The 22,861-nt window shown below is 37.4% G+C and overlaps 1 protein-coding gene across 5 annotated transcripts in view; it reads right to left on the minus strand.

The window, feature by feature from the left end:
• Positions 1 to 21,660, minus strand: part of ppp1r9al.L (protein phosphatase 1 regulatory subunit 9A like L homeolog) — a 52,692-nt gene extending 31,032 nt beyond the window's left edge. For 3 of the 5 annotated variants that reach the window (XM_018235914.2, XM_018235913.2, XM_018235910.2), the window contains exons 1-2: positions 21,089 to 21,486; positions 17,417 to 19,153 (exon numbers count right to left, since the gene is read on the minus strand). In XM_018235914.2, the coding sequence (XP_018091403.1) occupies positions 17,417 to 18,976 (1,560 nt within the window). In that variant the 5' untranslated portion in view covers positions 18,977 to 19,153; positions 21,089 to 21,486. The other 2 variants (XM_018235912.2, XM_018235911.2) reach the window with 2 other exon arrangements.
• Between the last annotated feature and the right edge of the window lie 1,201 nt (positions 21,661 to 22,861).

Genomic DNA, 22,861 nt, shown 5'->3' on the forward strand with positions numbered 1-22,861 from the left:
TGCAGTTCAGCCAAAATCAAATCCAAAACTTAAAAAGTCTAGTTATTTTAATCATTTTAAACAACATGATGCAATTTGTCTTACATTTGTTTCAAATTAAGGCGTGGATTTGGTTCTGTAATCAGCCAAATCTTTGGGGGAGGATTCAGTATTAAGACAAATACAAAAATCATGGATTCAGGGAATACCTATATACAAAGGTATTGCCTTAATAGTAACAATGAATTCACCTTTACATAAACTTTAAGTATGTTATATATTGACAAATTAAATAGAGGATTTACAGAGTCCAGGAAAAAAAAAAAATGGGGTTTTCGAGGATATTTTTCAGTAAAACTAATTTTCAGGTTAAAAAAAATAAAAAGAAGTCAAGTTTTTCAAGATTAATTATACCCCAAACTTGGAAATAGATTTAATCCAATACATGTCAAGGTCATGTAGAAGTCAATGGCAGCGGTCCCTTGAACCATTTTAGGATGTTAATAGTTGTCATGATGTGAGGTTTTTTTTTAAATTAATTTGAGTTTTTAGGTTTATAACCCCAAATTCACTGATTCAAGTTTTTTTTTTTTAATTCAAGTTTTTCTTAAATTATAAACCATTTGAGTGAGTTCATTTGAGGTATATATATATATATATATATATATATATATATATATATATATATATATATATATATATATATAAAAAAACGAAAATTTTACTTTAATCTGGATTTATTGCAGGATAAAGAGCGATAGCTAATACATACGTTTATGAAACACTCCAGTTAACATCCTTATTTTTCTATGGTGTTCAAAATTGGTAACATTCACATTGTATTTTATTTCTAATTATCTATTGTCTATTATTGTTATTATTATTAATATTCTCAGAAGTGACTTTTTTTGGCTGAAAAATAAATGTTTTATTGCCTTTGCGAATAGCGTATTCGCTAACTGTGCAATACCTTTTGTATGTTATTTTGGTGATTATATTGAAATTTTGGGGATTTTGATGCATTGTTAGCCATTTTATTGCATTTTCAGCTCTGCATAAGTGTTGCTTGCTTTATTCTGTCCGTAAAACCTATTTTGCCAAGCTAAAATATTCAAACTGTAATTTTGATGTCTGATTACACTAGGCTGGAAAAAAAGCATAGATTTTTGTGGTTTTATTGGATTTTAGTAATTTGTTTGAATTTCTGTATTCTTTTGTTATGCCTTGTAAATGTTATCTACTATATATCCAATTGGATGCGCCACATAGTTTGGTAAATCTGTGAATATTGGGCATCAAAGTGTTCAGTAGACCCGTCTTTCATATTTTGGATGTTTTATGCCGATACGTTACGACATGTGTGGCTTATAATGGGGTAAAATTCAAGCTTTGTGACTATTTTCAGAAATTTGATAAAAAAACGTTACATTCAGCATTGCTTTGCAGTTTAGCAGTTTGCAGTAGAAACACATATTTAACCATATTGGATTAGTCAGAATGTGTACTTTCTGAAAATATACAGTTTTCTAGGGTCTCTGTACTGTTAGGGGGTCTTATTTTGCATAATACACTAACCGGGTACTTATATTGCAGCAGCCAGCAGTGAAAATTTATATACACTATTGTCATTTGAGGGTCTCTGTGTGCCACAGTTTGGTATATCTATGCATATTGGGCATCAAAGTGTTCAGTAGACCCCATGCATTCATATTTCGGATGTTTTATGTGGATATGTTACAAAATGTGGGGCATATAATGGGGTAAAATGCAAGCTGTGACGATTTTCAGAGATTTAAAAAAAAAAATTAAAAAAAAAAGGGTTATGTTTAGCATAGCTTTGCGGTTTGGTAGTTTGCAGTAGAAAGATGTAATTACCTGCTTTAGATTCATCACAATGTGTGCGTTCGGAAAAATATATGGTTTTCTAGGGTTTCCTCACTGTTAGGGGGTCTCATAAATATACATACCAGGTGCTTCTATTGTGGTAGCCAGAGTGTCATACGTGAAAATTTATATACACTATTTTAACTTGTGGGGGGTCTCTGTATGCCACCTAGTTTGGTAAATCTATGCATATTGGGCATCAAAATGTTTAGAAGACCCCCGTGTTTATATTTAGGATGCTTTATGCTGGTAAAGAAACATGGACAATAGATGCTGGAAAGTTAAAGCTTTGAGGCAATTTTCAGGTATTTCACCAAAACTGCCAAATTTGGGAAAGCCTTGCGACTCAGTAGTTTGGAGCAGAAAGCCATGGGTACCCATTTTAGATTCTGTAGAATGTGTACATTCCAAAAATATATGGTTTTGGGGGGTAAACATATATTTGTGTTTTTACCCCACGAAAAATGCAGTGAATGTGTTGATTTTTCATTAGCTGATTAACTTCATTTTGGCGCCTCTAAATGCCAGATACTTTGGTAAACCTATGCACAATGGGCACCAAACTGTTCAGTGGACCCCTGGCAATCATAATTAGGGTGCTTTTTCTTGGTACATAATGATACATGGGCGATATGATGCTGGAAATTTGAAGCTTTGAGGCAATTTTCCGATATTTCACCAAAACTGACAGTTTTGAGGAAGCCTTGCGTCTCTGTAGTGTGTAGCAGCAAGGCATGTGTACCCATTTTAGGTTCGGTAGAATGTGTACTTTCCAAAAATATATGGTTTTGGGGGGGAAAACCTATTTTTCTGTGTTTTTACCCCACAAAAACTGCAGTAAATGTGTTGATTTTTCAGTAGCTGAAGTCCTGAACAATTTGAATGCGCTAACTTCATATTGGTGTCTCTAAATGCCAGATACTTTGGTAAACCTATTCACAATGGGCATCAAACTGTTCAGTGGACCCCTGGCAACCATATTTTAGGTGCTTTTTCTTGGTACTTAGTGTGGGTATGCGGAGCAGCAAAATAAAACCTTTGAAGTGATTTTTCTGAATTTTGAATTTTTGACATAAGGCTTTCCAAATCAGTTGGATTTTGATATGTAAAATGAAATATTTTTCTGGTATAAATTGATATACTTTTTTCGTATTTAGCGCTATAATTTATTTATTTTTTTTGCACAGGTGGAAATACATGAAAACTCAGGCAGATTTAGAAAGCTCAGTTTCTCCCGAAAGAAACAATATATCGTTTTCCTAGGTAAACTATAGGTTTCCCTAAAGTGAGAGAGCACAAAATGTTTCACAAACGGCTGGCATTTCGCCTAACCAAAATGGGAAATTCTGTTGGCGCTTAAAGGAGGCAACCCTAGCCCTTACCCTACAGGCCCACGTTTCTAAAAAATTACATTAGATGATATTTTCCCAGTCAAAAGAATTAATACACTGAAAAGGAACAGTCTCCCTTGTGCTTAAGCTTTTTTAGAACAAGGAATAGCTGGGAGGGAAAAATCAGTTTGCTTAAAACGGAAAAAACTGCCTTTCAGTGTTCGTGTTTGCGAAGTGTACACTGTCAATAAGGTTTTTACAAAGGTAAAAAATGCTGTGATCGATGGCAAGTTAGAGATAATGTCACCAGAATTTGCTACACAATATTTTATACTGCTTTCAGGTAATGGGGAACCTATATTTTGACATCAACTAATTTGATTTCCTTTCTGGAAAACAAGTCTTAATGACAGGGATTTCAGATTCAGGATTAGAGATTGTTCCATGAAACAAAACAAGATCAAATAGACCAAATATTTACTGAACTGCTGCTTGGAATGTCTGTGGCTTAACAATGAGAGAGATAAATATAAGGAGGATTTAGTTGAGGCAATGTAAACAGATGCATAGTACTTATGAACCATACAAATACATGAAATTGGAACCTCTAATGCGACAACAAAAAAAAAGTCAAAAGGTATTATAAAAGGTCAAGTCTGTGAATTTTAAATTTATCACCCAATGACAATTGTTATTTCATCACTTTCAAGAACACTTTAATACATCCATTTTAATGGCTGCAATTTCCACAGGAATCAGGTTAGAACGGCATCTCTTCCAGTGCATGAGTATAATAATTCCATTAATGTCCAATTCAATTGGCAAAAGTCAGCGGTAGATACTGTTGCAATTGGCTAAGGGAACCCTATAATAACCAAGGCCCAGGCTAGAGGGAATTCTAGATTTCCTTGCATCAATGCATTCACATGTGTATAGTTCATCAGAGCAGGATCAGTTAAAATGCTTTTCCTGTTAAAAAGGCCCAGAACCAACCAGCCTTCGGTAGATGTTGTAGGGGGGCATTCAGATAAACCTTAGAAATGCGGGAAAGTGCACTAACCATTCCATTGGATGAGAAATTATGTTTCTGACTGATGCAATTCTCCCTAAAGCTGGCCACAGACGCAAAGTTAACATCGTACGAAATTACGATTTTTACGATATTCATCAATGGGAAATGGTCACTACTATTTGTTGTACGCAAGTTTCGTACAATTGCTGTCTGTCAATTAATGGCCCGAGCATCTGTTCTCTTTACTACTTTATATAAATCAGAATGGTTAGTAGCAGGTCGGAAGATTGGCACAGACAATCGTTCGTCCGACAATAGGCTATAATATGTCTGTCTATGGCCAGCTTTAGACTCTGTAGCAGTCATAAGAAGAAGTGGCCTAACTGTACTTGATCACTTAATACAGCTAGACATAACAAGCAGCTTACATCCACTCATCAATGAGGCTAAACCCTGGACAAACCTCACCCCCCCCCCCCCAAAAAATAAAATGTGTGTGTGTAAATTAAGTTAAGGGGGATATTTCATGCTCTTTGTTGTTTTTTTTTGAGCAGATAATGTTTACATGTAATAAAATATATTTAATAAAAATAATTTTCTGATTAGCTCAAGTATGTTTTACATATTGTTGCCTCCATGACATATATTATTAAATATGGGTAGGCTTCCTGCTCAGGGATTCACATAATTGTATAAGAGACACCTGAATACAAAAACAAGGAAGTCTGTATGAGTCAACCTTCACTTCAGTCAACTTGAATTCTGAAGAGCAATTAACCCGCCAAGGATAATGGCACATGGGAATGTAATAGGAACATTACACAAGTACCACTGAGGCATGGTTTAATGTGCATAAAGAACACAGCTTACATAAAGGTATTTGTAATATGTAATGAACATGGCAAAATAGAACACATGCTAAAATAAAAATGTACTTTTACCAATATATGTTTAATTAGATTAAACCATTGATGTGATGACAAATATTTAAAAAACAATCAGCACATGGTACATGAAGGTATATTTTCCAATGAGGCAAATCAAGGCTTTTGACAGCTCTGAACTGAATGTGAATGATTTAAAAGTAGTGTATGGTGCATGGGGAATGAGAAAGTACAAAGGAGCCTCCCAATTAATATAACAATGAAATGCACTGTATAGGTTGTGTTAAAAAATACATAACTCACCATATATGACATTTTTGTTCCTCCAGTGTTGCTTCTGTTTTCTCCAATATTCTGGGGGGGTTGGGCTCAGGGTTGTTTTAATAATTGGGCCAAAGGGTCATCTGGCCAGGACCCACTGATTTGGTGGGCCCACTGTGCCATTATGTCTTTTTTTTTGCCTCCCTCTTACAAATATCCCCATGCCACCACCGCCAGCCTCACCCCCAGCCACACAGGCTCTATGTCTCACTGCTCTTTGCTCTGTCTCTTTTCACTGACTGTTTTTTGATTAAAATCCAAGATGGCTTTTTCACAGGTATTTAACCAGGGAGAGAGAAAGCGTGCCAAAGTGGAAACAAAGGAAAGAAGAAAACTTTGGCACTGGTATTCTGCAGTGCAGGTAATGCTTTCAATCTATCCACTGCTCTTACTGGCTTTGCATGAGTTAATGGATTGTTCCTTTTCCCCCCCAGTGATGTTACTGGAATGGATGGAGTTAAATGGAGTGCATATTGGACATTTTTCATTAATCTTACTGGAACTGGACATTTTCAGTAATCTTACTGGCATGTCTGGGACGGAGTGCTCACTGATCATTTCTACAGTTATTATATATACTGGCAGAGCTGTGGTTAATATGCGGATTAATAATTTTCTATATTATTTTACTGACAGATGTAGGGTTAATATGACTGTTATCCGTTACTTCTGGGATGTCTGGGGGGCTTAATATGCTCATAATCCATTTTGTATAGTAATTACAAAATTGATGTGGTATTAAGTGGTGTGGTCAACAAGTGGGCATGGATTTGAAATATTTGCCATGCTACATGCAGCTGGATAATCCACCTTTGGATTTTTTTCCCAGGGCCCCCAAGGCCTTAAACTGGCCCTGGTTAAGCACTCACATGCAATGACTGTAGGTAAAACTAAGCTTTTCTGGCTATCAGAGCTACCGCTTACACAAACCCAAATAAATGTGTCATAACAGCATATTTAGAAGGGAAACACTCCCTGATTTTAAATTTTCCCTCATTTACATTGTTGTTTTGTGGTCCCACCGACACACACATAAATAGTTTAAATGCACACAACAGCTCAAGCACATAACGGAGATGCCCTGTTGAACTGCAGGATTAGTGCTCATTTGTGAACATAGGTGGCACTTGAAGGGCAGTTACCAATAACCAATCATATCGAGTTTTTCCTCTAATTTTCCAACTTGCAGTACACTACAGTATTTAAGTCTAATTCCAGAGTGGTTGATATTGACAACTGCAATCATTATAAATAAGTTCCAATGTGTTTAGTGAATTTAATGCATATACTGCATCATTTGGAGATTTGGCTCTGCAGCACGTGTGCCTGTATATTTCCAAGAATGTCTGTTGGCTGTGTCCCCAATAATGATGATTGCCCCCCTAACCATTTTGCCATGCCCCCAGGTTTGATAATGATATTTTGCCACCATCTAAAAAATATAGTCAGTACAATTAGTAACGCATCTAGAAGAAAACACAAAGATAATTAAAAAATATATATTTTCTGCTATCTGACAAATATAAAATTTTTATAAACATAAATGTAGATTCAACGAACACACAGCTGTGTTTTTTTTTTTGCCAAGGTAGCTGTATTCTTTAGCAGTATTAGAAAAATAATATAAACTATTGCTGTTTCTTTGTCAGAAGAATTTGTGTAGTTGCTAAGGAATACCTCAGCCACAATACACAATGGCTCTCATTCTTTTCCAAAAGCTTCTTAGTAAAGGAAGCCAAGCAAATACCAAATTATACGTTCTTCTTTCAGAAAGTCTGCTACTGCAAGTACAAAACGAAACGGGGAGAGAGACGGCACAGCTGTTCTCGAAATTTTGAGAATAGATACAGAAAACCATTTAAAAAGAAAGAAAAAAAGCATACATATGGTTCATTTAAAGGTTCCCTAGCCAAGGGGTAGGAGTCCAAACTGGTAGATGGGAATGGGGCATATTAATAGGTCTAATATGAATGAATGAATGAATGAATGAATGAATGAATGAATATGAAAGTTATTTCCAAAACCCCCTCTATAATAAATCATCATTATAGACAGAGAAGCCTTGGCTAGCACTTTCTAAACAATGGCCACTGTAACTGAAGCACTAACAAATTTTGAATAATTCAGCTGGGAAATTGTTCCTTAAAGAAAATATAAAAAAATATGGATTTCAGTACTACCCTACTACTGTTTAAAATCTGTGCACACATTTTGTTTTCTTAGCAGTGAACAAGACCATGTGGCAAATTACTATTACTAGTTGGCTGATCAATCTATGGGACAGCACTTGTGTGGCCACCATATACATCTTTGCTTTCTGGGGGAATTTTTAAATTATTTTGTAGGAATGCAATGAATCCATCATTTTTGGATTCTAATGAATAAGAATCCTTCAAAATTATTTGGCCAAATATTAAATCAAATCATGATTTTTTTTTTCTTTACTTATAATACTGCACCATATATGGACAAACATTTGTCTATAGTGTTTTAAGTCTTCAGCTGAACTAAATTTTAAAAAAAAAAATCTAAAAACCTGAAACCCAAAAATTTCTAGTTATAGAATTTTATCATAATTTTCTACCTGCTCAGGCTCATATTCATCATGCCTTCAGGCACCTAAACCATCAGGCAGCAACAGGGTCCATTTATCAGTTTTTTACCACAATTCTCATAAATTGCAATTTTTTTTTCTTAATTGTGCGTGTTCTTGCCATTATTTTTTTGTAGTTCAAATGCTCTACCCAATTTCTAAAAACTGCATCGCAATGGGGTTTCAGCTGATAAGATTTAAAGTTAAATTATTTTTATTCCTTAGGAAAAAAATTAACAAATTGCCACCTAAATGTACCAATCCAAAAGCAAATATTCCCCTGAGAATATTGCAGTGGCAACCTTCTGCTACATCCTTGATGATATGCAAAGCAGAAACAAAAGTCAAAGTCAATAAATTCAACCTGTTTGAATGGTTTGCATTGGGTTTTTTTTTTAATAATTATTTTACTGTTCTTAAAATTGTCAATTAACTGTGGTTTTAATGGTGGTAGACCTATTTGATGGGGTATTCACTCATTTTTCTGAATAAGTTCTCATTTCCGAAGTTGCTCGAAGTTACCGCACAAGGAAAATTCGGAAAGCTGAAGCGATTCATATGCCATCATGTCAGAGATGGGTATTCTTGCCGTGGGGGAAAGCATTTCGGGGAGATTAGTCACCCGCAGTTGAGAGGATTTGTCAATGGGTGACTAATCTCCCCGTGTGCCACCACCCTTAAAGTTCCCTACGTTATCTAGATTATAAATGTAAGAATCTGCCAAATATTACTTTATTACTTTGCACCGCAACCACTGTAGATGAAGATTTCCCCTTGGTGCTACCATATTTCCCCAGCTACTATATTTCTCCAGAGATCTCAATTCTTGACCTGAAAAATCAAATGGACTTAATTTGATTTTTGCCCACTAAAATGTGTTTCTCAAACAGCTAGCAAAACTATACATAGATAAATATTTACACACACGCGCATTCTCAAAACTGTGAACTTTGTTAAAGGATCACAGGATAAATATAGCATACAGGAATGACCTCTTGTTTTTCCTTTACCTGTAGTGAAAACAAAAGTAGATACAGGTAGAAACAAACAGCCATACAAAAGCCTTACAAACAATTGTCACTCACTACATAAGGAGACTTTAAGAAGATTTAAGAGAAAAGGCTCTGAAAAAGAGGTCCATTAAGTCACACAAACACTCTATTTGTTTCCACAAGGCATGACAAAAGGCACTCCTTTACACGAGCACCCCTCAGAACTCCTTTCACCGATCATGTAATTCAATGCAGATTTGGAACAGGACTGAAAGGATTACGATAACTATGCCAGACAAAACTGAAGGAAAAGTTACTAAAGAGCAATTTATTTAGGATAGTGAAATATGCAGCCTTTTTAGAATGGCACCATATGAGGTGGTGTCTCCATCTGTATATTTCAGGCCAGCAGAAAAAAAAACACCAGTTTTCAAAGCATCTGAACCTGTTAGTACAGGACATTCTTGGACAGGAACCTATGCCTATACAGGTGATTTACATTAAAGTTGGTGGGACAGCAGTAAATCTTTCCCCTATAAAATAATGGGGTCTGAATGCAGTTACATTCAATAAAAAAACAAAGTCAATGACCCAGTGCACAAGGCACAAACAAGCAACCTCAATGGGAAAACTGAAACCACAACAAAATTGCCAACGCAATAAAAATCTGTAAAAAAAGAGGAAATTCAAACAAAACAAAAGCTATTAAGCAGAGTGAACAATGCTGATACAAGTCACATTGGGCAATAAAACAGTTTTTAACACAAAACCACATTTTACATAGTGACAAAACAAGCAGAAGTTGAAATGTGCATGTGCAACCCCCCCTCCCACCAACCCAAAAGTCTCTGTATGTGTAAATCTAAGTGTGTAGTCTAACAAATGCGTGTCCTTCACCTGGTGCAGGTAATCAGAAATGTGGCTCAAGATGTTGGAGGACATTGGAAGGGTCTGGACATAAAGACAATGCAAATAATATAGGGCCCATTTACTAACAGCAGGGATCCCCAACCTTTAGAACCCGTGGGCAACATTCAGAAGTAAAAGGAGTTGGGGAGCAATGCTAAAATGAAAAATGTTCTTGGGGTGCCAAATAAGTGCTGTGACTGGCCATTTGGTAGCCTCTATGTGGGTGATGAACCTAAACTGAGGCTCTTTTTGGCAGTGCAACTTTTTTTTATGAAACCAAAACTTGCCTCCAAGCCCAGAATTCAAAAATAATGACCTGCTCTGAGGCCACTGGGAGCAACATCCAAGGGGTTGGAGAGCAAAATGTTGCTCACGAGCTACTGGTTGGGGATCACTGACTAACAGTAATATTTTTTTCTTTCCCACAAAATCTTATTTTTTTTTTGCTAAAACAGTGTATGAACTACTCTACACCATGAAAAACACTAATACAAAACATTGGCAAGTAAGGGAATGTAGAAGTCAGCGGGAGCTGTCATTTTACAATTGTAAAATCCTTCTTCAATTACAGCTTTTAGAAGTTTTCAGATATTATTTTGTTTGCAATTGCATGAATTTTTTTTTACATTTCTACATTTTCTTATTAGTATTCAGATTAATTCCATGTTTTTATTCGTGTGTGCTTTCTAGATTTGCTGTCTTAATTAATTAATTGGCATTTGTGGTTTAAGGAAAATTGTTTTTTCATGGTTTCTAAAACCTCTGCAACCACTAATATCAGAATGTTCATACATGGGCCTCTTGGCTTTCATGTGCCTGCAGCTGTCTAAAGTCTACGTGGTGTATACGTTGTGGTAGTTAAATGATATTGTGGCACTCCATTCAGTAATCTACAGACCTGATCTCAGGATGCAAGGCAAGACAAGCATAAGAAACCGGTGTGTTGTGTGTGTATATACACACACACACACACGCACGCACGCACACACACACACACGCGCACACATACGTAGTTCATAGAAGAAGCACTCACAGGTGCTCACTCAAATATACAAAGTCTTTAATAAGAGCACAAATAACTGACGTTTCAGCTGGAACACCAGCCTTTTTCAAAGTTTTTTTTTTTTTTTTTCCGGGAACAACAAATAAACTTTAGCCTAGATTTGTGATAAATTCTACTTCTGTAACTAGACATGTGTCCTACATACTTACAAAAATTAAGATATAATACGGACTAGTGATGGAATTGCGCCGTTTCTCAGAAAAACGCAAGATGGCGAAAAATTCGCGTAATGGCGCCGGCGCTTCTGAATACTTTGATACAATGCAGGAATATTAAAATTTTACGTGGGATGTTCAATTCCTAAAATCTGAATGGAGCATATAAATTTTCATGCAGACACCAGCCCCTACTGCATCATTTTAAATAACCCCAGTGGCCAAACACCTATTGCTCTGTGAGGCTGCAGTTATTTGTTAGATTACTTTTTATTACTTATCTGTCTAATTATGCCCTTTCTTATACATCTCGCAGTCCCACATCCAAACCAGTGCTTGAATGCTAGGTTTAATTGGACCCTAGCAACCATATAGCTTCTGCAATTCCATACTGGAGAGCTGCTAAATAAAAAGCTAAATAACCATTAAAAACCATTATAAAATGAAGCCAAATATAAAAATGTACCAGAATACCACTGTCCACATTATACTAAATGTAAATTTAAAGGTGTACTACTCCTTTAAATCACTTCAGCAGAATTATTTTCTCTTTATGAGCTACTACATATAATGTTAAAATAATGTTATGTAGTTGTATCCTAAAACCCACCAATATAAGCAAAATGAAATGGTAACCATAGTAACTATATCTGCTAGCTTACAATTTGCGTGGTGTGAGGATGCAATGTTCTTTACAATCACTGAATTAATTTTTATCAAAGTTTCTCAATAATTTACAGTTTCACATAACGCAAAAATCTTTTTATCTCAAACATTTGCAACATATGAAACTTGCCCCACATTTCTGTCTGACCCCATCACTAAAGGGAAAGGATGAGGGAGGTGGTTGGCTCACTCGTTGCAGTGATACTGCTATCTAGCTAAAACAGTAACTGAAGATATTTAATATTGTGTAAATTCAGATCAACCCAATTTGGCCCAAAAAGTGAGTGGCCAAATCTGGCCCAGATAAGTTTAAAAAGAGAACTGTTTAAAATAAATTTATGGCCATCTAGGCAATTTAGCATCATTATGCCAGGAATTACTATGGGTTTGGTCTCTCTGCTTGGATTGGTAAAATTGTTGGAAGTAGCTCTAGTTCAATACAGGTATAGGACCTGTTATCCAGAATGCTCGGGACCGGATAACGGATCTTTACGTAATTTGGATCTTCATACCTTAAGTCTACTTGAAAATCATGTAAACATTAAATAAACCCAGTAGGCTGGTTTTGCTTCCGATAAGGATTAATAATATCTTACTTTGGATCAGGTACAAGCTACTGTTTTATTATTACAGAGCAAAAGGAAATTCATTTTAAAAATCTGGATTATTTGGATAAAATAGAGTCTATGGGAAAAGGCCTTTCTGTAATTCAGCGTTTTCTGGATAATGGGTTTCCGGATAACGGGTCCTATACCTGTAGCAGTATTTGCGATCCAAAAAAAAAAAAAAAAAATACTTTGAAAACCAGAGCTCTGCAATTGCTTGTGGAACATATGTCATTAAAGGGATACTGTCATGGGGAAAAAAATTTTTTTCAAAATGAATCAGTTAATAGTGCTGCTCCAGCAGAATTCTGCACTGAAATCGTTTCTCAAAAGAGCAAACAGATTTTTTTATATTCAATTTTGAAATCTGACATGGGGCTAGACATATTGTCAATTTGCCAGCTGTCCCAAGTCATGTGACTTGTGCTCTGATAAACTTCAATCACTCTTTACTGCTGTACTGCAAGTTGGAGTGATATCACCCCCCTCCCTTTTCCCCCCCAGCAGCCAAACAAAAGAACAATGGGAAGGTAACCATATAACAGCTCCCTAACACAAGATAACAGCTGCCTGGTAGATCTAAGAACAACACTCAATAGTAAAAACCCATGTCCCACTGAGACACATTCAGTTACATTGAGAAGGAAAAACAGCAGCCTGCTAGAAAGCATTTCTCCCTTAAGTGCAGGCACAAGTCACATGACCAGGGACAGCTGGGAAATTGACAAAATGTCTAGCCCCATGTCAGATTTCAAAAATTGAATATAAAAAATCTGTTCTCTTTTGAGAAATGGATTTCAGTGCAGAATTCTGCTGGAGTAGCACTATTAACTGATGTGTTTTGAAAAAAAAACATGTTTTCCGATGACAGGATCCCTTTAATAAGAAGCAAGACATGAAGCTTAAAAAATCTTTGGGTATATTTATTAAAGAGTGAAATTAGAGATCACCACAGTCCACTAGAGTGAAATTCTGCCACTCTCCATTCATTTTTAAAAGAGTATTTATCAATGGGTGAAAGTGAAAGTTCACCCTTTGATAAATACTCTTTTAAAAATCACATAGAAATTAATGTAGAGTGGCAGAATTTCACTCTAGTGGACTGTGGTAATCTCTGACGGCACGCTTTGATAAATATACCCCTTGTGTTCCATAGCAATAAAAATTATTTTTATTCTGTGCCAACATATTCTGTAGTGCTTTACAATGGAGCTTACAATCTATTGCCACACATTCACGCACAAATAATGGTCTATTTTATCAGGAACCTGTGTTCTTTTTGTGTTATAGGAAACCCATGCAGGCACAGGGAGAACATATAATCTCCATGCAGATAGCACCATGGCTACATACATTCATTGATGGTGGTTGTGGGGATAGTTCCCCATGTATTATATATTGCCATTGATCCCATCATCCCACCAGCTCATTATATTTTCTGGTTGAAGGGAGGCCGAACAAAAAGGCATTCTGTAACACAGAATGCTGCAACTTCTACCAGCTCCCAGATATTGTGGGGGAGTTGCAGGCACAACTTTGTTTATCAAAATGAATCAAATTGCAGTTACCAGAATACTTTTTTAAAACAATTCCAGCAGGACATATCAAAGCAATGCTGCACTGAATGTCTGGGAGAAGCAATAAATAACTCATTTGCATGTAATGGGGACATTGAAGCACTCTACTTCTCATCTACCACGTGGGAAAGCATAACTTTTTTTTTTTACCTGATAATAAGAGGAGAAAGAAATTGTGGTAGAGCTTTGAGCTGCACAGTGCAGCAGATGTTACTAGTTTTGCAACTAGCATGTTATTCCTTTGCAACAAAAAGCAAATTAGTGACACCAACCAGATGACATGGACAGATGCTTAAATGGCAACCGCTGGCTGTTTTAATATTTATATGGCTGGTGTACCTCATCCATTGACCAGCAGGCCCATAACCCTTAAAGGGGTAGTTCACCTTTAACTCCTCTTTCCTACTCACATATACTTATTTATTTTGTCTCTTATACCGTTTTTTAGTTTCTATAGCACATTCCTACCTGATATTTTCAAGCCTCACTAAGCCTTCATTACATCTGCATTTGCCTGATTTTTATTTCCATTTATACACACAACTTTTCTAATCCAGTCTGGTGCTATGGAATGACAACCTGTTATGGAGTTTCACTCTAGCACCTCAAAGCATTACTCTGGCTTTATTCATCAACTTTGCTAGCATTGTTCATTATCAGCCCTTCCTTAAAGGGGTTCTTCACCTTTGAGATAACTTTTACTATGATGTAGAGAGTGATATTCTGAGATAATTTGCAATTTGTTTTAATTTTTTATTATTGAAGGTTTTTGAGTTATTTAGCAGCTCTTCGATTTGCATTTTAAGCAATCTGGTAACTAGGGCCCAAATTACCCTAGCAACCATGCATTGATTTGAATAAGAGACTGGAATATGAATAGGAGAGTCTGAATAGAAGGATCATTAATAACAGTAGCAATAACAATACATTTGTAGCCTTACAGAACATTTGTTTTTTAGAAGGGGACAGTGACGCCATTTGAAAGCTGCAAAGAATCAGAAGAAAAAGACAAAACTATAAAAAATAATGAAAACCAATTGAAAAGTTGCTTAGAATTGGTCATTCTGTAACATAATAAAAGTTACCTTAAAGGTGAACCACCCCTTTAAGTTAACTTTTTAATATGTTACAGAATGGCCAATTTTAAGTCTCTTTTCAAATGAACTTCATTCTTTGTTTTGTATAGTTTTTAATTATTTGCCCTTTTCTTCTGACTCTTTCGCTCTTTCAAAAAGGGGGGTCACTGACCCCATCTAAAAACAAATGTTTTGTGTGGTGGCAAATGTATAGTTATTGCTACTTTTTATTACTCATCTTTCTATTCAGACACTCTCCTATTCATTTTCCAGTCTCTTATTCAAATCAATGCATGGTTGCTAGAGTATTTTGGACCCTAGCAACCAGATTGCTTAGATTGCAAACTGAAAAGCTGCTGAATAAAAAGCTAAATAACTCAAAAAAGAAAAATAATAAAAACCAACTGCTTGTCTCAGAATATGACTCTCTTAGTCATACTTAAAAGTTAGTTCAAAAGTGAACAACCCCTTTCAGACTGTCACCCAATGTAATTTTCACAAACCTTCTACCTTAATCCAGTTTAGTTCTCCTTCTTCAAACCTTCAGTACAATGGAGGCACAATGGTACCCTGCATATTGCCCAGAAAGGTTCAGAGAAGGAAGGTCATTCTGGAGAAATACAAGACAGGCTGGCATGTGTGCTCCATCTTAAGAGGCATAATAAGGCTGGTTGTGGGAAATGTCACAGCAATCTTCTCTATGAAAATAAACCATCTGTTTAATTTATGCTAACAATTTCAGTTATCTGCATATTTACATTAAGGATTAATACAACTATTCATATTGTGAATATTATGAGAAGTGACAAGTGCCCTTTAAAACTACAGGAAATCATTAATGATTGTTGCTCAGATTAAGACTTTCTTTCATTGACTATGAAGATTTTCATTCATCCAGGTCATGGTATATCTAGTATAGGTAAATCTAAGAACAACTGGACTTGCTGAGTAATCAATGAATGGGTTGCATGACACATTGGATAATCCTATCACAGTAACTACACAGAATCGACAATGTGCCATTGTGATTGGATTAGTGGAAGAGTTTATATGCCGAGAACTTCCCACACAAGTCAGTTGAACTGAAGAAACTGCTCGGATGAGTAGTGAAACATCTTCATTGATTATTCAGCAAGTCCAGTTGTTTTTTTAGATTTAACTATACTAGATACTTTCTTGCATTAGGCAAAATCTTATATAGTGTACATTTTTGCTCTAAAAAGCCACAGGGTGTTGTACATCAAACTGTCTAAAAGATTTGTAGAAATCAAATGCCATCCAGTACAAAAACTTCTAATTTGTTGCCTCTTCACTCTAGATATCTTTCCATGATTCCAAACAGTTTCTATTATGGAAGGAAAATCCTTATGCAATAAACAAAAAACGAACACACTTAGAAAGCGCATTTTGAATAGATAATGCACCAATAGCCATTCTATTAGATACTAAAAGTTAACCTGAAGATGAACCACCCCATTAAACCATTGCAACACTGAATCTGTAGTCAGTCAGGTCTCCTCCAGCAAAAACACAATGTCTCACATGTTCTGTAAATAAAAGATCTATGAAGGTGAATAATAGAATGGGGCATTGTGAGCCTTTTTTGATTTCTGATACATTGCTGCTGTAGTCTGGCTAACTGAGAAGAAATAGCAAAGTGCCGATAGATTCCAGTTGCCATTTCATTTACAAATTAACTTTAGAATAATTAAGAATAATTTAGAATAAAATAAACTTTACTAAAACGTAATTTTAGTAAATCGTTAGTAAACTTAAGGCCCTTCTTCTAAAACTGCAAGAAAAAAAGCAGAATATGATGCGTTCTTCAATTTAATTAAAGGCTGGTAAAATCTGTTAGTTAGACCCACAATGAAAAGTCAGGGATGTTGTGGAGATCCCAGAGTGACAATTATGGTTACTTGTCTCCGTTACCAAGCTCACAGCAACTTCTACTTGATACATTTTTTGCTTGTCTGACTCTCCCAAAACAAAAAAGTGGCCATAACATATATAGTATGGTCCCTCACATGGTATCTGACAGTTTGGCCTACATGCAGACACAGATGGCCTCCTTAAAAGAGAAGATTGTCCTCAACTAAGGAGGAACAGTCAAGTGGAAGGACTCCAGTCTGGCTAACTGAGAAGAAAATAGCAAAGTGCAGATAGAAACTCATTCCAGCTGCCATTTCATTTACAAATTAAATTTAGAATAATTGGAAATGTATGTCACAGAATTATTTTTCTTTCATTAAGAAAGAAAAATGTTACAATTTTTAGGTGGAGATCCCTTAGGAAGAATTTTATTATTTAAGTCTGGCCCAAGTTGGTTCACATAACAGAAGTTTTCAACAATACTGAACTTCTCATACCTTAATTGGAGCTGTAGAGAACTTGACCTTACGAGAAGGTACTAGGTCTTCCTCTGCAGAGAGTCCCGGCATTTCTTCATAGTCACTACCAAATCCATAATTCTCATATTCAGTGGTCAACACTTCTTTGAAGTCAACAGCTTGGTCCTCTACTTCTGTTTCCCTGTCACCATCAAAAGCTGCATTTTCGATCCCAAAAGCACGATTAGAATATCCAAACATGATTTTGTTCTTTTCAACTTGCTCATCAAACTCACGTTCATTTTCTTCGTCACTGTCTTCATCATCTATGTCCTCTGTTGGTTTTATATTTTCCTGTTGAGGCACTGCAGCCTTTTCAAACAATTCCTCATTGTTCTGATTAACCACGCGGTCCACGCTTTGAATCGTATCAGATGATTCCACATCAAGAGGTTTTATATCGTCAAATACATCATCTTTAATCTGTTCCTCATCGTCACTCTCTGAAGACTCATTTTGTAAAACTACCAACTCTGCCCTTACCATTCCCGCCACTGGTTTTTCAGTTGCAGGGACCAAAGAATCATTTGCAGTCTGGTTTGATAATATACTGTTACTTGGAATGAAGACTTGGTCATCCTGAATTACACTACTTATTTTTTGTACCTCCTCATCTATATCCAGTTTTTTCCCCAAGTTTTGGATCGAAGAAGGACTAGTATGTTCATGGCCAAAACAAATATGAATATCTTTTTCAGTCACTTGTGGCACATTTTCCAAAGGTTCTAAGCTAGGGCTGCAAAACACTTCCGAATGCTGTTCATTGTTTATGAAGTCCCTAGATTCTTCCCCATCACTATCTAAAAGAAAACTTTCCAGTCTCCTTGATATAGGCCCTGCGTTAAGAGATGAGGATGTTGATGAATTTGATCGTTGACTTGAGTAATTGGAAGCTTCTTCTGTGTCTTTACTCTTAAATGAAGGAGATGTAACCTTAGTCATTTTGGAGCATGAGCTAGACTGGCTCTGATCAGAAGTGGGACTTTCAGAGTCCAGTGACCCTTGCCGTTGCTGGCTGATTAACTTTTCTTCCTTAGTTGGGGAAGACCTGTCAGAAGTGTTTTGGCGATTAACGCTTCTTTCAAACAGTTTCCTAGTTTCAGAAAACTTTTCTGCTAAAGCTACTTTGTCCAAGTCCACTTCCTCCCCTGTCCTGATCACCTTTTCAGGAGATGGAAGATCACCACTTGCATTAAAAGCATTATTTTTTTGAACACTTACAACAGATGCATGGGTTGGAAGGGATGAAAAATCAGCCTTAATTAGTTTAGGTTCAGGTTGCACTTCATTTGGTGATGAGCTCATCTGCATAAACATATTCTTGATCTTGTGGACCCGATTACCATACGAGGCCCGCCCTCGGGTAATGTCAGCAGGTGCTCCATTTGTGTTAAACTTCAAAGACATTGGCTTTGGTGAAATCTCTGGCTTTCCACCATCAAATGAACACTTAATGGTATGAAAATCAGACTTATATGCATTTCTGTGTGGTGAAGCACTTCTCAGGGTCCTATCCCCTTTCCCTTCTGTTTTTAACATTTTTTCTTCTTTTAAAAGATACTTCCAGGAAGAAACTTTGAAAGTCACTACAACTTTACATGGGCGGCTTCAATCAAATAAAGATATGCTCTCTTGCTTTTGTGGGAAATCCTAAGAAATTAATCACCCCCTCCACGTTCAGCTGTCTGAGTAATATCATTGCCACATAAATGCCATCTGCCAAAAGAAAGGAATTAAAACATATAAGGTAATTAAATACTTTCTATGATCTCATACCCAGCTGCATATATGCTTTAGACATGAGTAGACCTGGCATTGAAGACATTTAATACTATTCAATTATAAAAATGAAAAAAAAAGGTTAAACTAGACAATTCTACACTAAAACATTCCATTTCCTGATGCCCCCATAAATCGTACCCCAGCCTCACCTGCTGTAATAGAAAACCGTTTACAGGCCTTGGTAGGACTGTGAACTTCTGCATGAACAGCACCTAGAAAAACTTTTTCTTATGTGAAGTGAACCTGGGGCAGGGGGTGGTGCAGCCCCCCCCCCCCACAGCTACTTTTCCACCCATCATGGGTGGAAAAGTTATGCTGTGGAGAACACTGCAATGTTGTAACTCACCACAGCGATCAGAGGGCCTGGTGCACAACACTGAGCCTTCAGCAAGGGGTGCAGATGAAACCATCAAACAGAAGACATACATTGAATGAACGACTCCAAACTAAGCACATAAAAAAAGACAAGTACACATTTCATGCTTCCAATACGAATATGTTCTTGTGCAAGAATGAATCAAGAAAGGAACTTTTAGATATTATTGCTTTGTTCTTATGAGCCTGGTTTGGAGTTGCTCATTGAGTGTCTGCCTTCTATTCTACAGTTACACATAGTTTTCTCAAAAATGTGTGGGGCGTGTTTAGGCTTTATATAATACTAGAATATATTTTTGTGTGCCACACACAAAAATGGGATGTTCATATAATGATGAACCCAAGACAGATAAAAAGCACATTATTCTGGGAATAAGGATTAAGTACATTTTCTTTCCTGTGGCACATAAAAATTTAAATTACACCTGGAAACATGAAACCACTTTTAAGAGGCCTAGAAACAATAATGCACGTTACTAGGCTTTGCCCCCAGCACCCCTGAAATCACCCATTAATGCCCTCAATGAGCCAGGGCGCCAATGAATGCAGGCACCTGTGCTCACGCAGAAGAGCAGAATTGCCAAGGCTTGTTTTTGTATGAAATTAAGAACTTGACTTTGTGCACATATTAGTTCATGTGCTGCGTGACATTCAGAAGAAGCAGAAACAATTTAACACTGTGCTACCCACAACGGTCGTTCAAAATAATGATCACGACATCACTTGCTATTTACTAAAAATAGTTCAACATAAAAGCATGTTTAGACATCAAAGCTGATAAGTGGCACCTTAAAAAGGGCTGGGCTTTTCATACTAGAACTACGCTTTCAAGACTAAAACCATAGTTATGATTGTACATCTTGTGCTCAGATCTGCTAAGCACAGAGTCTGAATGCAGCTCACTCTCCAACACTGGAGACCCCGGTTCAAATACTAGGTTCTCTCTCTGTGACCCTGGACAAGTTATTCGATCTCCTGGTGACCCAGCACATTAACTACACTATCAATGGCTACTATAAAGGCAAACACAATCCAAATAACTATTCCTTTTGACTGCACATTCCCCTTGTGGTGTAATTACTTGTTAATGATTTACTCTGTGGATTGTACACCTGATGCATAGTACAAGTGCAATAGACACTTTATATTAACAACTAGTGTTAGGTTGGGCGGTTGTTAAAAATATGTATTGTATGACATAAGAATGCCACATGTGCAGCCCTCCAGCATATATAAAAGAAGTGGCAGTGGATTGCGGGAGCAATTTGTCAGCAGTTGGAGGGCCACATGTTGGAGCTCCCTGCTGTAGGGACAGGTACAACCCACCCTGAGAGTTTATAAAAAGCATAAGCAGCAGGTGACAGCCCCAGTTGCTGGGCGACAGTGCAGCAGTTACAAGCTCGCTCTTAATAAATAATGTTACTGACTACAGGCACCTATCCAAGAGAGCTCCAAATAAATGATAAAATGATATGAGAGAAATACGAAGCTCACCAGTGCGGAGATGGAGTTTGTTCCTTGCCCTCCCTCATTCCCTCCTTGGACAAAGAATGTAGTTAGTGAGTGCTGCCTGCTGGCACCCTGCCTCCTCTCAGGCACAAAGAGCTCAGCAGCACCACACGCCTCCTCCTCACTCCACTGCTCTCAGCCCCAGTCCGCGGGGAAAAGTTTGCACAAGTACCTGAACTTCCACTCTCCCTCGGCCACGTCTACTCGCCGGGAAAAGGACCTCCTCCACCCAGTGGGAAAGCCAAGCGAACACGTAATAGACGACAGAAATCACTATGAATCAGACTCGCTTCAACTACACTCTGCCGAACCACCATCACTTCTCCTCCCACAGCCTCCCCACCAGTCGTCGTCTCCTTCCTCCTACTCTCTTTTCCCAAATAACTCACAGCACACCGAGGGCGAGCTCAGCGCGTTCTCTCCGCGGACTGACCAATCAGCAACTCACAGCCGTACAGGCGCGCCCCCGCTGTAGTTTATTGGAGGGTCTTTGAGCGACCGAGTTCTGTCTCGCCTTGGTAGTTTCCCAAGGCGCGCTTCCTGTTATCCCAGATCTGAGGAAAAGACGGGGGCGAGCACGCAGAGGACGCGCGGAGTGCTTTACGTTCGCGGTATGTAGTTGCATATCCATTCCTTCCAGGCAGGAGTTACTGGAAAGGCATCCTTTATGGAGTTTATTTTAGTTCCGCTACACTATAGAATTGTTGAATGGTTGAAGGCCAAAACAAAATGAGTTCTCTTTTCTGCTATACAGTATTTAGGGCTGGAGAGAGAGAGAGGGGCAAGAGAGCACCTGCTAATGTAGAAAGTAGTGCTTCGCGTTTGAGGAGGATGATGCTGAGGCCTCTTGTTTTTTGGTTTTACCATACTACAGGCTATACATTCTGGAAGCTGAAGTCCTTGTGCAACATATCAACAAATAATTGGCTATTTAAACATCTTAGTATATAGACGACAAGCAAATATTAGTTTGGGGATATTTTAGGTAAAACAAATCTTCATCTGTTAATAATCTGCATCTGTATTTAATTAATTTTACTCCTTTTTAGCAGTAGACACAATAGCTGCTCTTTGGGGTGTTCAAGTCTCAGGGGCATATGAAGGGAAGTGCTACCATGACCATTAACATTTTACATAATCTCCAGGGCTGGATTTACATAGAGGGCACCCCTAGGCCCGCTGTCGTTCGTCACCCCCAATCCCTCTCTTTCATTCGCTCAAATTTTCATTATTGGTACCGGAGCAATGGGGATTGGCACACGGGAGATTTAAAAAACTTATCGCATCTCCTGCTCATCCCAGTGTTTCTGAACCAATGTGATTGTGGTTGGGCAGCATGCCGCCCCCTAAAATTCTTCTGCCCTAGGCCCTGGCCTTGATGGCCTCTCCACAAATCCAGGCCTGATAATCTCTTGAAGCCCAAATCACAGAAGATTGTATATATTTAATTTTTAAGGAAGTGCTGATATCAACCATATTGTAGCCAGCTCTCAAGTAGACAGTAGATCAAGGGACCCAGGCCGGACTGGCTGTCAGTAGATTCTGGCTGCAGAAAGTTGCCATAGACCTGAGGTCTCAAACCTTATTTACCTATGAGCCATATTCAAAAGTAAAAATTTGGAAAGCAACATAAGCATGTAAAGAGTTCCTGGTGAACCACTACCCTTATTTTGGGAGCATTCATACAGGCAGTTAAACTAACCTGGATGTTATTTAATATTAAAATATTTCTGGTGCAATTAGGTATTTTTAAACTTT

This window comes from Xenopus laevis, chromosome 9_10L (genome assembly GCF_017654675.1).
Source record: "Xenopus laevis strain J_2021 chromosome 9_10L, Xenopus_laevis_v10.1, whole genome shotgun sequence".
NCBI classification, from domain to species: domain Eukaryota; kingdom Metazoa; phylum Chordata; class Amphibia; order Anura; family Pipidae; genus Xenopus; species Xenopus laevis.